This window comes from Microplitis mediator, chromosome 2 (genome assembly GCF_029852145.1).
Source record: "Microplitis mediator isolate UGA2020A chromosome 2, iyMicMedi2.1, whole genome shotgun sequence".
NCBI lineage: Eukaryota > Metazoa > Arthropoda > Insecta > Hymenoptera > Braconidae > Microplitis > Microplitis mediator.
In genome coordinates, this window is record NC_079970.1 from 22,382,106 (window position 1) to 22,399,944 (window position 17,839).

Here is a 17,839-nt window from a genome sequence, read left to right on the forward strand (position 1 = left end):
TATATCATTACCGAATACTAGATCGGTGACTAAAAATATACAAAATTTGTCAAAAAAATTTGACCAAAATAAAATGATCAAGATTTAAAAAAATTTTGATTAGTAAAAAAATATATTCCATCATATTTTTATCAAACCAGGTGTTAATACGGTTAAGACACCATAATATTTACCTTGAATTACATAAATAACTATAAGATAACACACAACATTTTGAGATTTCATTTTTCCATGCTCTAAAAATCAATTTTTATTTACACACGCTTTTTTTCAACACACTTATGTTATATATTTTTTAAATAGACTCATATTTTGACAGCCGAGATTGCGTGCACTTGAGCAAGTGCTCCGGACACTTTCTCTGGACTTATATGTCCACTTAAAAATATCGTTAAAATAAAAACTAACATTAAAAATAAAATAATTAACTGAAATACTTAAAAAAATAAATAACAATAATCATTATTTTTTTACTGACCATGAACATGATGTGCGTAAATAAAAATGATATAATTTTAATAATTTAACTACGGAATTTAATATTACTTTCATTCCTCCTCCTTACATATATGTATATATATATTTAGATTTTTAAATAATTTATTTCATCAACGTAATTACGCAAGCGAAGGCAATTAATAATAATATCGCTTGGGGCGTGGATATAAACGATTGTATGGATTATCATTATTGGCAATCTCAAAAAAACCATAAACCAATAATTCAATGATTCGCATATACAAATTCGACATTTGTTAATTGTACAGATTTAAAACCTACACATCAAATAAAAAACAAACTCAAATATACATCGAAAAAAAAAAAATCTACACCATTTACATGCCAACATAACAACAAATAAGACAAATTAAATTTTAAAAATAAATATACACGTATATACATTTTTATTATCTCAATTACCAAAATTGATGGCCATGCATTAGGATTTTTTAACAAGCAAAAAATCGATGGATAATAAAATAAAATAATAAATGATTGAAAAATAATTATATTCTGCGATAGCTGTGTGTAGTATAGTGTAATGTAAATATATTTTTTAAGAGATAATTTGAATTGACGATAATCATTATTACAGGGTCTTGTTATTATGCACCAAGGCCAACTGGTCAGTTTGATGGTTGCACAGACAATGAACCATTCGCAGTCCCAATTCAGCCCAGCCCTGCCCACCGGCTCTTCTCATGAATAACTGTCTGGAAAGTGGGCCGAGGCAGTTCATTGGCGATATAATCCACCGATTCTATACCAATGTAACTAAAGATGATACTTTTCTTTTACTTTTTTTATTTCCTATCTCCCAACCACACAGAAAAGAGGATTTTTTGGCCCAAGTAAAAGTTTTCTGCACTGATAAATCCTTTTTCTGTGCACTTCAAGTACTTCAGGACCTTCAGACCCTGAATCCTGGTGCTCATTATTTTACTTCTTAAAAATTAATATTTGCACGAATAAAATTACGGTAAACCACAACTTTAATTATGAATTATATTTATTCTACATGTACATAATTTTCGGTTGTAAAAAAGACATTATCAAAATGTGTAATATACAATTTTACAATTAGTAATGGTTGTATGCAGAGTGATCGTAACCGTTGGAGTAAGCGACGTGTTGTTTGTATGCAACTGGAGCTGCAGCGTAAACTGGTGCAGCGTGTACGACTGGTGTGTGTACTACTGGAGCGTGGACTACTGGAGCGACGGTTTTAACTGCGTAATGAGCGGGTTCCTTCTCAACAACGGCATTGAATCCATTGACATCGTCAGCGGTGTAATGAACAACACGACGAGTTCCGTCAGCTTCAACGAGACTGTAGCTTCCTTTAACAGCATCTCCGTTTCTCACTTCATGTTGAGATTTAGAGTCACCAGTTAGGGGATCTTGGACTCCGTAGTTGAAGCTGTATTGAGGATGATGGTCGAATTCAGTGTCCACGTGCTGCACCAGGGTCTTGGTTACTGGAGCGGTGTACAACAATGGGGCTGATTGATGGACGTATTGAGTTGGTGCGTATCCATATTGAACTGGAAGTACTCCAGCATTGGCAATAGCCAAAAGTGCAGCGAAAGTTACGAACTGGAAAATAAATATTATTAATATTAAAATATAAAATTGTAATAAAATTTAACAAAAAAAATAAATTATTAAATTACTTTGAATGCCATTGTAGTTATTTCTACCTAAGACGGTTGAATGATGGTTAGACTAAATTTTTCTCAGCTTTTATACCTCAAAAATTTCTAAAAAATAAACCTCGAGTGGGAGAAAATCCCTAGCAATGAAAATGTCAATAGCGATAAACGATAGATTGTCTAATAGATTTTATCAACGTCCGTCAATGATTGCATGTAACTTTTTATTATATCAAGCATTTACATAAATTATATTTTAGGGCCTGACGTGGACGTGTGTTGCAACGGGTGGGTCCCACCTTGTTCTGGACAGCGAACGCACCACGCCCTAGATTTTCGGCGGCTCGGCTCTACTTGTTACTTTACCTTTCGGATCGGACACCTGATCCACTTTTATTTTACGGCACAAACGACGTAACATACATTAACTCGAGGTAACTCATGATCTTACGTCACTTTCACCCAAATGACCTAAAGGCCATTTGCCTTTCCCACTAAATAATTTCCTCGTACTCTTCATCTTTTTCGTATGTAATAATTATTATATATATGTTATATATCCACCTATCTATATTTATATACTTCGCATTACTGCAAACAAAGTAACATAATAATCCACTTCTTTTTTTATTTTGTCGCTCACAAAATGAACGCAATGCAGTCAATTTGTTTTGTGGATTGAGAAATATTAAAAATAAATATCATATATATATATAAGATGAAAGACAAAATTACCGCATTGACCTCAACGTATGAATTCCCCTAGAAAAAAAATTACTGAAACCAAAATAAAAAAAATTGATCAAAGTATTTAAAAAAAATGTTTTATTATTAAATACATTAACTTAATAAATTACATGAGAAAATAAATGCCCTGTCAGCGCAGTGATAGATCAAATATTTAAAATTACAGATGTATATCTGATCATTTAGGCAACATATCAAATAAAACTACACATAACACACATTATATTGTATCACCTATCTAATCGCCCAAGGCTAAAAACATTTAACGTTTTGAGTGAGAGGCTCCGGTTATTTTTACAGACTAGTGGCTCTAGCAAACATATATAAGTTCACGAAATTATAATTTAGACATCAGTTCTCGATCCACTACGATCTAAGAATCACTTAAGTAAATAATAATGGCATTCAAGGTAAAATTTAGTAATTTGTTAATTGAATACCAGTGTTCTATTACCACTTAAATTGTGCATTAATTCGTTACTTTATTAATTAATTTACACTCGAAATTAGTGCATTTAGTGTGTGTTTAATAATTAATAACTGTGGACATGTTGCTATTGACTAATGTACAATTAGTTTTAATTACAATCAATTTACAAATTAATTAATTAATTAATTATATAATTTTTGATTGCAGTTTGTAGCTCTTGCCACCCTCTTGGCGGTCGCAAACGCCGGACTGGTGCCGTACGGCTACCAAGCAGCACCAGCTCACTTGACCTACGGTCACTACGATGGACACTACGCACATGGAACACCCCTTGCCTACGCAGCGCCCGTAGCTAAGACGGTCGTCACCAAAACCGTAGACACGGAATACGACCCCCATCCAGAATACAATTTCTCTTACAATGTCCACGACAGTCTGACTGGCGATGCCAAGACCCAACAGGAAACCCGCCATGGTGATGTTGTTGAAGGCAGCTACAGCCTCGTTGAAGCCGACGGAACCCGTCGCGTTGTTCACTACACTGCTGATGATGTCAACGGATTCAACGCCGTTGTGGAAAAACAACCGGCTACTGTTGCTGTAAAAACTGTTGCTCCAGTAGTTCACGCCCCAGCTTATGCATACAAAACTGCTCCAGTTTACCATGCTGCCCCTGTAGCATACAAAGCTGCTCCAGTTTACCATTCTGCCCCTGTAGCATACAAAGCTGCTCCAGTCTACGCCACATCTTACGCTGCACCTGTTGCCCATCAGTACACTGAAGCTTTGTACCATCACTAAATTTTAAAGTCTTGCTGAACGTATTTTTGTATGAGAAATAAATAATTACGGGTTATAATTATAAAATTATTATGGTTTTTTACTGCTGTAAATAAGAGCTTGTGCATAATAAAGAATTTCATTTTTTATATGATACAATTTTATATATTATTTGATTTAAATTTTACACAGAAATAATTAAAAATTTACTACACAGAAAAATGAATTTTTTTGCGCAAAAAATTTTTACTTCTTACAAGAAATTTTTTGTAATATGAATTGAAAAAAAAAATTTTTTAAGTGCAAAAAAAAAATTTTTTGCTACGTGACAAAATTTTTTAGCGCAAGAAATTTTTTGTTTTCAGTTCATAATGCAAAATATTTTTGGCGCCAAGAAACTCTTTTTTTCTGAATACATTTTTTTTAAAATCAGAGTCTAAGTCACGGAAATTTTTTAATTTTTGATATAAATTTATTTTTTAGCATTAAAGTTACATTTAAAATTTTTTTATCGAAATTGTATATAGATATATTTATATATATATGAAATTACATCAGCTCATTGTAAGCGTAATAAGGATAAAATTGGCTGTATAACCGAGAGATTGAGTTTGGGTTTGCGTAACTCAGCACTTACCCACAAGACACTTTGCCGAATTGGGGCCTTCGTTAACTGGATGCACCGGAGTGCAAACTGGAGGGGTGTGGTCAGGGTGTATATATTTCGCCGGAGACAAGAAATTGCATTCAGTTTCAAACTCTGTTTCAAAAGTATTATTACATATAACCCCACAATCGAAAAAATGGCTTTTAAGGTAACATTCAAAAATCTAAATAACTAAATTACAAAAATAAATAAAATTATCTATTGAAAAACAGTTTCCTCTATTCAGAGGCTTCATAAACAATTTACTTATCACTGTAATTTTTTTTAGTTCATCAGTCTATTGGCTCTAGTAGCTGCAGCTAACGCTGGTTTTGCACCAGCTGGTTATCATGCGCCATTGGCTTACGCAGCACCTGCGGCGTACGCAGTCCCAGCAGTAGCTAAAGTTGCGACACCAGTATTGGCCAAAACTATTGAAGATAATTACGATCCTCATCCACAGTACAGCTACTCGTACGATGTCCAAGATTCCATAACTGGGGACAACAAACAACAGTACGAATCCCGCAATGGCGACTCTGTCCAAGGCAGCTACTCACTTCTTGAAGCCGATGGCTCTCGTCGTATTGTTGACTACACTGCTGATGCGATCAATGGATTCAATGCCGTTGTCCGTAAAGAACCCGCTCAAGTTGCTGTCAAAGCTGTTCATGCTGCTCCAGTTGTTCATGCTGCACCTTTGGTACACGCAGCCCCTGCACCAATCGCCTATGCTGCTCCTGTGGCCAAACTTTACCACTAAACATTAAGACTAGAAAAATGAATACTGTAAAAACTGATTGTTAGTTTTTTTAATTTTTTTGATGACTGAACATATTTGTATATTATAGAGAATAAACTATATCTTAAAAAATATTATTATTATTATTATTAAATAATTTAGTGTTTGTCATTACTGTGTAGTTTTTATCACTAGATTGGCAACTACTTTTGATGGTAAATGTAACCATCTACATTGTAAATCGTAAGATCGTTCGATTTTAGAATTTATCATCTTGACTTTTACAGTGTATTCAGATATTTAATTTTATAATAGCTGATAGTTAAGGTTACAACCGTATGGCAACATAACAGATAGTAGAAATCAATATACATCAGGTGGTAAATTATTCATACCGTGGTATTCATAATAATAAAAAATAGTATTTGCTACCATTGAAATATGTCAATCCTTTTTGCAATACTTGGATGATAGCACTTGCCAAAAAATTCACTCCGTGTAGTCCTTACACGCTGAAAAAAATATGCTAACTATCACCATCTTGAAATAGGGAATAATTATCATCTGTATGTGATAATCATTATTATGCTTTTATGTTAACTATTACTATCGGAGATGGTAACCATTCTTATCCGTGATGATAATCATTGCTATCTTAGAAGGAAAAATTAAAAAATTTTTCAGACATAAGAAATATTACTATCTAGATGGTAACTATTACTATCGGCAATAGTAATTATTACTATATGAGAGACAAATAGCTAACATAAAAACATGATAATGATTATCACATACAGGTGGTAATCATTCCCTATTACAAGATGGTGATAGTTAGCATTTTATTTTCAGCGTGTATTATTGTATTTCTTAAAAATTAATATTTGCATGAATAAAATTACAGTAAACCACAAGTTTAATTATGAATTATATTTATTCCACATGTACATAATTTTCGGTTGTAAAAAAGACATTATCAAAATGTGCAATATACAATTTTACAATTAGTAATGGTTGTATGCAGAGTGATCGTAACCGTTGGAGTAAGCGACGTGTTGTTTGTATGCAACTGGAGCTGCAGCGTAAACTGGTGCAGCGTGTACGACTGGTGTGTGTACTACTGGAGCGTGGACTACTGGAGCGACGGTTTTAACTGCGTAATGTGCGGGTTCCTTCTCAACAACGGCGTTGAATCCATTGACATCGTCAGCGGTGTAATGAACAACACGACGAGTTCCGTCAGCTTCAACGAGACTGTAGCTTCCTTTAACAGCATCTCCGTTTCTCACTTCATGTTGAGATTTAGAGTCACCAGTTAGGGGATCTTGGACTCCGTAGTTGAAGCTGTATTGAGGATGATGGTCGAATTCATTGTCCACGTACTCCACCAGGGGCTTGGTTACTGGAGCGGTGTACAACAATGGGGCCGATTGATGGACGTATTGAGTTGGTGCGTATCCATATTGAACTGGAAGTACTCCAGCATTGGCAATAGCCAAAAGTGCAGCGAAAGTTACGAACTGAAAAATAAATATTATTAATATTAAAATATAAAATTGTAATAAAATTTAACAAAAAAAATAAATTATTAAATTACTTTGAATGCCATTGTAGTTATTTCTACCTAAGACGGTTGAATGATGGTTAGACTAAATTTTTCTCAGCTTTTATACCTCGAAAATTTCTAAAAAATAAACCTTGAGTGGGAAAAAATCCCTACCAACGAAAATGTCAATAGTGATAGACGATAGATTGTCTAATAGATTTTATCAACGTCTCTCAATAGAAACATTATTTAGTTGGAAAGGCAAATGGCCTTTAGGTAATTTGGGTGAATGTGACGTAAGATCTCATGAGTTACTTTAAGTTGCTGTCAAAACTGTTTATGCCGGACTTTTGGTACACGCAGCCCTTACACCAATCGCCTACGCTACTCCTCTGGCTAAACTGAACATATTTGGATATTATAGAAAATAAATTATTTCACATGATCCTTTTCATAAAACTCGAGAACCTTCCGCAGGTGATTTTTACTGAAGAAAAATTTTACTCTCTTTTATTCCAAACTCATCTCAAAAATTATAACCCATAGCGATATCACGCCCAATGTAATTATATATTCTTTAATTTAAAAAAAATTACACCGACACTCATAAAAGTTCCGCAATTTTTTAAACATGAAGATGTCAGAATATCTCATTTAAATCTTAATAAATAATAATTCATATAATAACTTCTGCCCATGAAGTTTTCGCAAATGATGGACAGTAGGTGTTTTCGAACTGTCATTTTTAAAATAAAAATAATTCTCAGGTTGTACTTATTTTCAGGCGCTCAAGTGCGCGGATCTCCATGAATTAATAATATTAATAACCACATACATATGATTTTCTGTTATAACTTTTGATATATTTCAATCATATTGTCTTTAAAAAATGTTAATGAGTAAGCACTTACAACCAATTAAAGGATAAATAATTAAAATAACATACAATTTAACTCGACAGAATTTAATCCTTGTTTTGACCCACTTTAAGCTTTGAAACCTCATAAAAAAGCATTCTTGTGTCTGGTGGTCTGTCTGACAATATATATATAGACAATTAAGAAATCGAAAGTATACAGTGCGTGTCTTGAGCGACGAAGAAATTATACACTTGTAATTAACTTAATTGCGCTCTTGAACTTCGAAATTAAAACAATATATATATATATATATATATATATATATATATATATATATATATATATATATATATATATATATATATATATATATATATATATATATATATATATATATATATATATATATATATATATGGACCATTTCAAAAATTAAAAAAAATTATATTTTAGAAAAAGGCCATTTTCTTAAAAATATGAATTTTTTTTTGTCATACACGTACATAAATTATCAATGATAAATTCAATAAGACGAAATTAAAGGATAAGAGAAATTTTACTAAATATAGAAATAAAAATAGACGGAGTGATCGAGTACCAGTTCCCTGATCAGGTACTAGGTCTTTTACCTCACAGTTATTTAAAAAAATAAAATTTTCCAAATTTTTTTTTATCACGCAGAGAATTTTACGGTATTTTTTGCATCAAAAATTTATAGAAAAATGACTAGTCATAGTAACATGAGGAGAGTATGGAATTATTGTACAAATTACCGATACTGTAGAAATTTTAAAAATACATCGAGCAGAATTTACAAGGTGTATTGTAATTTTGACAAAGCAACAGATAAAATTTATACCAACTGCATAGTAAATATATATTCTGATTTAACCTAATAAATTTTACTATGCAGTTGGTATAAATTTAATCTGTTGCTTTGTAAAAATTACAATGCACCTTGTAAATTCTGCTCGATGTATTTTTAAAATTTCTACAGTATCGGTAATTTGTACAATAATTCCATACTGTCCTCATGTTACTATGACTAGTAATTTTTCTATACATTTTTTATGCAAAAAATACCGTAAAATTCTCTGCGTGTACCGTTTTTCGAAAGTGATCCGCCGTGTCCCAGAAAAATGATTTTTTTTTTTTAAATTATGGGAATGTTATGACAATTTGTACGGAATAGATCAAAACAATTTGTACCCGGTGCTCAGAAGCCACAAAAAATAATTAGCGGCTTCAGTGGGCCGTCGTAACCCGGTCTATATATATATTTATATATAAAATAAAATGACATTAAATGCAGGTTGAAAAAAATTAAAAATAAAAAGAACATTTATCCACTAATGAACTGTAATTTATTCATGAAATATAATTCCATATATTACATTACAATAAAATGTGTAACTAATTATTACGAAATATATGAACGACATTCTGTGTACAAAATTACCACAATCTTATTTTTAAGATCTTGAATTATATTCAGTGAAAGTATTTAACATTGTAGTGTGCAAAAAAATATAAATAAGATTAAATCTATAATAATATTAAAATATTAAATAATAATTTATATGTATATGTATATATATATATAATTAAATTATTTACGTAGGAAGAGAGCTATCGACTATCTTCTTATCTTGTCTTACATTTTGATAAACTGTAACATTTACTTCGACATTTGAGTTACGTAAAGAAGTGGACAAAAAATGAAATAAATAAAAGTGGGCAGACATTCGAAGAACTAGATCACCAAAAAATAATTTACTTTTATTTTTACTTTCGCTTGGAATGGGAAGAAAAATAAAAGGGACCACGATTGCTCAAAACGATCCAAACGACAGGTTTTAAATAAATATTAATATTAATACATACTGCAGTATGTCATTATGGACTAGTCGATATTTATTGATAATCAGTCCTATGATAAACATAAAAAAAATTTTTTTTATGTTTTAATTAAATTGAAAGAATAAAAAAATATTATTTTTTGTTTGTTAACTTCTACGGCAACTGGATCTCGGCCAAATCTTGCCCACATGATCACGTCACATTCTACGTTAAGTGATTCCGGTTGCGCAGATTATAGGATTCGCCAAGTTTTATTACGAAACCAGGACTAACGACATTATTATATATGTGCATTGTAATCTTCAAATATCCTTTATTTTAACTGGAATTTGGAAATTTACTTTTAGTAGAAATCTATTGCGTGCAGAAATAAAATTCTAAAAAATTATCGTTAATACTTTTAGTTTTTTAGAAAAAAAATTATTTTATTCAACTCAAAATATTGTTTTTTAAATTTTATACCCAGTCCATTTTATTCCGAAACTCTTTTTACTTTTTAAATAATAAAAATATATCAAGTTTACCCTGTAAAAAAAATTGCCGAGTGTACGCAGAATACATCCGAAGTAAATTTGGAGTGAATGCGGACCGGATGACTTTATTTATTTATTCCCCTAGGAGTGAAATTTACTCTGAAGCAGAGTGAATGCGGTTTGAAATAAAATCTGCGTCACTTCAAAATCACTTCGCTCAGAAAAAAACTCTCTATTTACTCCGTATGCGGATTTTTTTACTCCGTATGATTTTTTTTTACTCCGGAACTCCGAGTGACGGAGTGAATTCAGGTTGAAATAAAATTCTTCATCACTCCGAATTCACTCCCCATTTTTCACAGTGTAAATATTTGCAAAGTAAGGACCTCTCTTACCCTTCGTTTCATATTTTAAATAATTAATAGAGCCCAAGCTCGTTATAAGCAATCGCCAGGGGTCAGAAGGAAAAAGTTATTAAAAAAATCCAAAATTAGGCTCTCCCTCCATTTTAATTTTTGGCGCGTATTCTACATGTGTGCGTTACGTATGTGAATCGTTGCAAGTCGCTCGTTATAAGCAACGACTGAAATAATCTTAAAAATTCACATAATCAGTGATAAATTCCATACAAATCAAAGCTAATGACATACGAATCCTACTTGATTGAAATACTTTGTAATTGCAGAAATTTTTTATTTAAAAATTTTTTTTTAAACAAAATACAGTCCAGTCGCGTTATAAGTCCGCCGACTTATATTTCTTGGAAGACATTCCCCCTCTATGACTACGAAAATAATCATGTACACACTCACACGCTTACAAAGTAGGGGAAGTGTGAGCTAAGGCGTTCAACTGCTGAGCAGAAGTGGGGGTAAAGGAATTTTTAGAATTCTATTCCCCTACACCCCTATAAGCAGACTTATAACGCGATTCGACTGTATCAGTGATCTTATAACGAGCGTCAAGACAAAATTCGAGCGATCGAAAGTGGGGAAGTTTCAAAATCGCAACGATAAGCGCGACCGGGAAGTTGCTTATAGCGAACTTGGACTGTAATAAACTAAAAAAAAAAAAGTCAATTAATAAAAATATAAATGAGCAGATTAATGTCGAATAAAATATAAATGAAGACGTACCGTAAGATATAAGGAAGAATAAACGAGTCAATGATGAGTCGCTGACCTCGGAAACTCCCGAGTGTTATTATGTAAGTCAGTAAGTCGTTTGCTCTTTAGATCGTGGATCGAGATGCAGACGTGTGTTATATCTCGCTCCGGGCGCGATGACCCACTTCTCAAGCGTCTCATTGCCAAGGTTACAACTCATCTTCTTTCCTTATTACGTTACCAAGCACTCGTGGGTGAATCACATAAATTATTACCAACAACATAATTAACTCTCGTTTTATTTATTTTTATTACATACGATTCTCCATCATCTCGTCACTTAATAACTTTACATAAATTATTTAAAAATTTTATTTATCAATGGAAATTTGTAACTTTTTTTTATTTTATTCAGTATGAAAATTATGAAATAAATAAATGCGCATTAATTTATAAGTCATACAGTATTGACACTTGTCAAAAATTAGTCAACCAGGATGTGAAAGTATATCAGTGCGTTGAATATAAATAATGTAGATACGCTCATTCGTGTCATTGTAATAATTTAAACATTACTTACAGTATTTAAATGCAAGTCATTATAAAAATATTAATTTTTATGAATATTTAGATGAATTTACAGTTTTTAATTAAATAGTGGAGACCGAAACACGACGACAAGCAATTAATTCTCCCGACTTTTGAGTACCGAACATAATTCACTTTTATTAATTTAAAAAAAAATCTGTCATTATTTTATAATAAATTTAATAAAGGAAATTTTTCCTTCAGAACACGACGGGATGCCGAAAAATTTTTTGTTTTATCATTTTTTTTTTTGCCGGTTTTAATTACAGTGTACTTTCATTTTACTCAATATTAATAAATCAATAATGATTAATCATTATTTTAAATAAAATTTTTTTTAAGGTTCCGTCGTACCTCAAGTACTTTGTGTCACTCAAAAATTGATAATGATTATAAAATAAATTTAGAATTATTGATATTGAATTTTTTTAACAAAATTTTAAGGTCACCTATTAACCCGCGGGTCTTAGAAATTAAAAAAAAAATTTGTATTTTCTTACGGTCTTTTTTATTTACTACACTGTAAAAAATTTGGGTAGTGAACGCGGATTGAATGCGTATTTAAATAAAACTCAGATCACTCCGAAATCACTCATCTAAAAAAAAACTCCCCTTTTACCCCGTATGCGAAGTAATTTATTTAAGCTCCGGAAGTTCACGTAACCAAGTAAATTCGGATTTAAATAAAATTAGTAATCACTCCGAATCTACTCCACTGAAAAAAACAAATTACCCAGTGTGCAGAGTAATTTTTTTTTTCAAACTTCGGAACTCCGAGTAATGGAGTAAATTCTGATTTAAATAAAATTTAGATCACTCCGAAATCACTCGTCTGAAAAAATAAACTCCCCCTTTACCCCGTATGCGGAGTTATTTTTTTTTAAACTCTGTAACTCCGCGTAATGGAGTAAATTCGAATTTAAATAAAATTCAAATCACTCCGATGAAAGAATAAACTGCCTATTTACTCTGTACGCGGAGTGATTTTTTGTAAAAACTCCGAGCGACAGAGTGAATTCGAATTTAAATAAAATCCGAGTCCACTCCCAATTTTTCACAGTTTACTAGAAATAATTATTCTAATAAATAAATGAAATTGTCATTAAAAAAAAATAATAAATTGTAAAATTAATTAAATATTCTACTTACATCCTAACTTACAATACGTGACGGAAGTATTACATTTATATTTTTCGATGACTAAAATAAATTTATGCAATCGGAGAAAGCATTAAAAGTACAAGTGTTCAATAAATTAATAATCAATCCAATTTCAAACAAAGGGGCCAATAATTTGTCTTTAGCAAACCAACTATACACATTTTATTAAATATATGACCCATATATATCCAAATAAATTACTTTTCAGCAGGGCAGAGTGGGGTAAAACGGGTCCGAAAAACTAAGTTTCCTCAAATTTTTATAATCCAAAAGTATAAAGGGCAAAATGGACCCCGGGGACACGAAAATTTTTCTCGGAGGTTCATTTCGACGGACCCTTCCCCCACAAGCAGATGAACCAATAAAAAAAAATTACGATTATCACGATAGCAAGAATTTAAAAAAAGCGAAAGTATGAGTCGGCCATAAATTGTAGCGCGAGAAACTTTTTTTCTCAAACAAAATCACGTACACTGGCCGAACTATTTACAATGCAAGTTAAGTGTATTGCACGATATATTGCCCTCACCCCCCGCGCAAATTTGTCATTGTCCAGTATACTATACCATACACACATATACATATAAATTTACATTTACCTATATCTATATATATTATACAGAGCACAAGTGTTACTATAAAAACGTTTGCTCCGAATAACTAGTACATCAGTCTTGCTTTCGTGCTCGTTAGCAAACTTCCGGTTAGTAAAAATCAATCACGATCATCATGGCTACTAAGGTGAGCTATAAACTCAGTGTCTTGGATAAAATAATAACAGCAGTGATTCAAAACCAGTGATGTTGTGTTAAAAAAAAAACCGATTTTTTTTACATCAATTTCTAATAAAAATTTTTTATTCTTGACAGTTTTTGGTTACACTGGGATCCATCCTAGCAGTTGCTCAAGCAGGAGTAATATCAGGACCAGTTGCAGTGCCAGTTGCCAAAGCCGTCACAGACTACGACCCCCATCCTCAGTACTCGTACGCTTATGATGTCCAAGACGCGATAACTGGAGATTCTAAATCACAACATGAGACCAGAAACGGTGACGTCGTAAGCGGAAGTTACAGTCTGATTGAAGCTGATGGCACAAGACGAGTTGTTGAGTATACTGCTGATCCAGTTAATGGATTCAACGCCGTTGTACATCGAGAACCAGCTGTCGTTAATGCTGTACCAGCACCTGTACCTCCCCCAGCACCAATTGCTCCAGCAGCGCCAACTTTTTTCAAAAGTGCGCCGGTTCCAGTTGCTCCTGCAGTACCAGTAGCTCCTGCTCTGCCAGCACCTCATGCTTTTCCAGCATCTTATTCACCTTACTCGCCATTTTCATCTCTAGCTCCATTCCCATCTCCATCTGGCGGATTTCCGGCTTACGCTAGATCGCCATTTTTTGGTCCCGCTCCAGTTCATGCTCCTGCTCCAGTGTATCCATTTAGATTTTAAATTATCATAACTTGTAGCCATTTATGACCTAGTCACTTATGTATATACATATATATATTGAATATATATATAAAAATAAATAAAATTGTCATTAATAAAATAATTAACAATAAAATATTTTTGGCGCCTTTTTTTAAATTAAAAATTTTTTTTAAATTAATATTTTAATCTTGGGAACATAAATATGTATTTATATTTATAAGAAATGAATAAAAAAGGTGAATAATAAATATTAAATTAGATTTAAGAAATATTGAGCAGTTGAAAAAAAATGATAATAAAAAATTATTAATTTCAACATTCAATTACTCTAGTCATTTTTCTCTATGAATAATTTTTGAGGTACAACTTTTACATATGAAGGTCAGACACTTCACGAAATGCGCGGCGACGAGACACTACACGTTTGTCATATCAGATTTTAGTTTATTTTAATTAAAAAAAAAATAATAAAGGTGGTAGGAATGAATAAAAAAAAAGAAATTGAATATTTACAAAGAGATTTTGAATTAGCAAAGTTATTTGTGCGAGAACTTTCAAGGTTGACGAAAGAATTTTTATTAGTAAATTAAATTGTTATGAAGATTAATTGAAATTGTAAGAGAGTCTTCAAGGCAGGCACGCGAAAGTGGATATTCGCCAAGTCTTACCACATTAACACAACGTGCCGGGCATTTTCGCGTGATTTTCAACAATAAAAAATAAATAAAATAAAATAAAGTAATAAAATACAAAGAACTTGAGCAACGGTTGATTTAAGTCATGTATAGAATTTAATACAGGGAATAAATAATAATATATAGGCCATTGACATTGAATTGCCCGTGTCTAATTAATTAATTTTAAACTTTCTTTTTTATTTTCGGTAATAGTAACAATTATTACTATTATTAGACTGTAAAAAATTTTGAGTGAACTCGGAGTGATTAAGGATTTTGTTTAACTCCGAATTTACTCCATCACTCGGAGTTCCGGAGTAAAAAAAAACACTCTGCGTACGGAGTAAATAAAGAGTTTGTGTTTTTAAGCGGAGTAATGTGGATTTTATTTAAATCCGCATTCACTCCTTTTAGGAGTAAATTTTACTCCGAGAGATTAATTAAATTAGCAATCATCTGTTCCGCATTTACTCCGGATTTACTCTGCCTTCGATCCGCTAATTTTTTACAGGGTAATATTATTAATATTATTACACTGTGAAAAAATTGTGGAGTGAACGCAGATTAAATCCGGAGTAAATGCAGAGCGGATGACTGTGTATTTATTTAATCCTCTTGGTGTAAAATTCTCTCCGGAGGAGTATTTTAGTATTGAAACTCTAGTTCGAAATGAAATTTACTCCGAAGGGGACTTTATTCTAATATTAAAACTCCGAATCGGAATGAATGCGGACAAATAAAATCCAGATCACTCCGAAATCACTCCTCTGGAAAAATGAACCCCCTATTTACTCCGTAAACGGAGTGGTTTTGTTCTAAAACTCCGAAACTCCGAGTGAATTCAAATAGAAATATGTAATCACTCCGAATTCACTCCTGATTTATTATTATCAGTATTGCTATTTAATTTTAAGATGCAATAATAAGTATTCATTAAATATTTTTAAATAAAATGAATGTCTACGAAGTTTGCCAATGCCATGATTAGAAATTAAAACGATTAGTTATGGGGGATTAATATAAAAAACTGGATACAAGATTATCAAAGAGACTAATGCTTCGTCTAGACGATCTTATGATTTATTCATGATAAAATAAAATTAGGCATTAAGTTTAACGACTAGCAAATTTATTTCATTTAAACGCGGAACTGAGTATTTTTTTTTTTTTACGTCACTATTTTAATGACTAATTTGTGAGAGTAGTAAAATTAAATCTGGTTTTTTTTGTTTGTTTATAGCTGACAAGTTAATTAATTGTGCGAGACAAGTTTAGGATTATGTGATGCTTTCTTTACACGTCTGCAGTATACGTGACAATGAGGACGTTGCGAGGATCCATTACTCTTACGCGTTACCTAATTTTCTGTTTGATTGAGTAACTTTATTCACAATATAATAATAAAATTAACAGTTCGAAGGTTACACTTCTAATTAATTTATTACAACAATTGTTTTTTTTTCTTATTTAAATTCAAAAATTTTTCGATTTCATTCTCTTAATACTCCTTTTTTTTTTTGGAATTTTTAAAAATTGCTTTTTAACCCACGGTAAGGAATTTCTTATTTTTTTTTTTACAATTTTTTTTCAAATTGAAAAAGGTTTTAATATTTTCTAGGACGTAGCAGGTAATAGAAAAAATTTTCAAAATATTTTTGAAGGTATCAAAATTTTTAAGAATTTTTTTAAACGATTTTGGAACTGAATTATTCCAAAAATTTTTCAAATTTCTGGAACATTTCAACCACTTACAGAATCTTCTCGAGTATTGCATACAATTTCAAAATTTCCTGTAATGATTCAAATAATTTTCAAAATTTCGGACCATTTCCAATCATTTCTGAATTTTATAAAATTTTTCGAGCAGTTCTAAAATTTTTCAAAATTTTTCAAACTTTCCTTAAATTTTGAAAACAGTTCAAAAACTTACAGCAATTTTTCGAATATTCCCTACAATTCCAGTATCATCTAAAATATTTCAGATACTTTCCAAACTTCCGACCTACGTCAAACAGTTACAGAATTTTCTGGAATATTTCAGTGAAAGTGATTCCCTAACCCACATGCAATTCACATGATGTGCAATAAAATTTTCACTCAAATAAATAATTTTTCATTTTCAAATTAATTTGTAACTCAAAAGTTTGATAATCAGTACAAATTTTCAAGCAACGTCATTTATCATGAGTTAAAATTTATATATATATCCATCACAATTATCAATAATATTTTTGAGCGTCCAAAAATAAAAATCGACCGACTCGTCATCAATAATAAATAAAAAATACGCGTCAACTGACATTAAAGTAAAAGTTATGGCATAAAAAAATGAATAAACAGTACTTACGATGAAAAATATTTATGACGAAAAAGGATCAAGTTTAAAATCTGCAACGTTTGGTTGTCAAGTCGCGTATTGGACAGCCATCGAACTGACAAAATATATTATATTTACTTAATACAATATGTAATGTAAGCAGAAGGCGCCTTAACAACAAGCCGATATGGAGAAACATATGAGTCAAGTATGTACATTGGTAAACGGCACATAGTTATGAGGCGGAGAGGTCACAGCATACATTTAATACATTTTCGAGTGGGGGTGTCGTATTTATATTGGTTTTATAGTAATAGCTATAG

At 31.6% G+C, this 17,839-nt stretch overlaps 4 protein-coding genes across 4 annotated transcripts; 3 read left to right on the forward strand and 1 right to left on the reverse strand.

Annotated features, from left to right (window-relative positions):
* Positions 1-1,492: 1,492 nt before the first annotated feature.
* LOC130663235 (cuticle protein-like) lies at positions 1,493-7,184 on the reverse strand. The gene is made up of 3 exons (XM_057462356.1): positions 7,093-7,184; positions 6,506-7,015; positions 1,493-2,097 (listed from the first exon to the last, which is right to left on the reverse strand). The coding sequence occupies exons 1-3, from the start codon at positions 7,102-7,104 to the stop codon at positions 1,582-1,584; spliced, it is 1,038 nt and encodes a 345-aa protein (XP_057318339.1). The 5' UTR covers positions 7,105-7,184; the 3' UTR covers positions 1,493-1,581.
* LOC130678607 (larval cuticle protein A2B-like) lies at positions 3,217-4,232 on the forward strand. Its single transcript, XM_057485936.1, has 2 exons — positions 3,217-3,310; positions 3,538-4,232. Exons 1-2 carry the CDS (start codon positions 3,299-3,301, stop codon positions 4,129-4,131), a joined length of 606 nt encoding a protein of 201 aa, XP_057341919.1. The 5' UTR covers positions 3,217-3,298; the 3' UTR covers positions 4,132-4,232.
* On the forward strand, positions 4,663-5,582 carry LOC130678606 (larval cuticle protein A2B-like). Its single transcript, XM_057485934.1, has 2 exons — positions 4,663-4,925; positions 5,046-5,582. The coding sequence occupies exons 1-2, from the start codon at positions 4,788-4,790 to the stop codon at positions 5,517-5,519; spliced, it is 612 nt and encodes a 203-aa protein (XP_057341917.1). The 5' UTR covers positions 4,663-4,787; the 3' UTR covers positions 5,520-5,582.
* A 6,498-nt stretch (positions 7,185-13,682) lies between the features above and the next one.
* On the forward strand, positions 13,683-14,568 carry LOC130678608 (larval cuticle protein A2B-like). The gene is made up of 2 exons (XM_057485937.1): positions 13,683-13,830; positions 13,959-14,568. Exons 1-2 carry the CDS (start codon positions 13,819-13,821, stop codon positions 14,538-14,540), a joined length of 594 nt encoding a protein of 197 aa, XP_057341920.1. The 5' UTR covers positions 13,683-13,818; the 3' UTR covers positions 14,541-14,568.
* Positions 14,569-17,839: the final 3,271 nt, after the last annotated feature.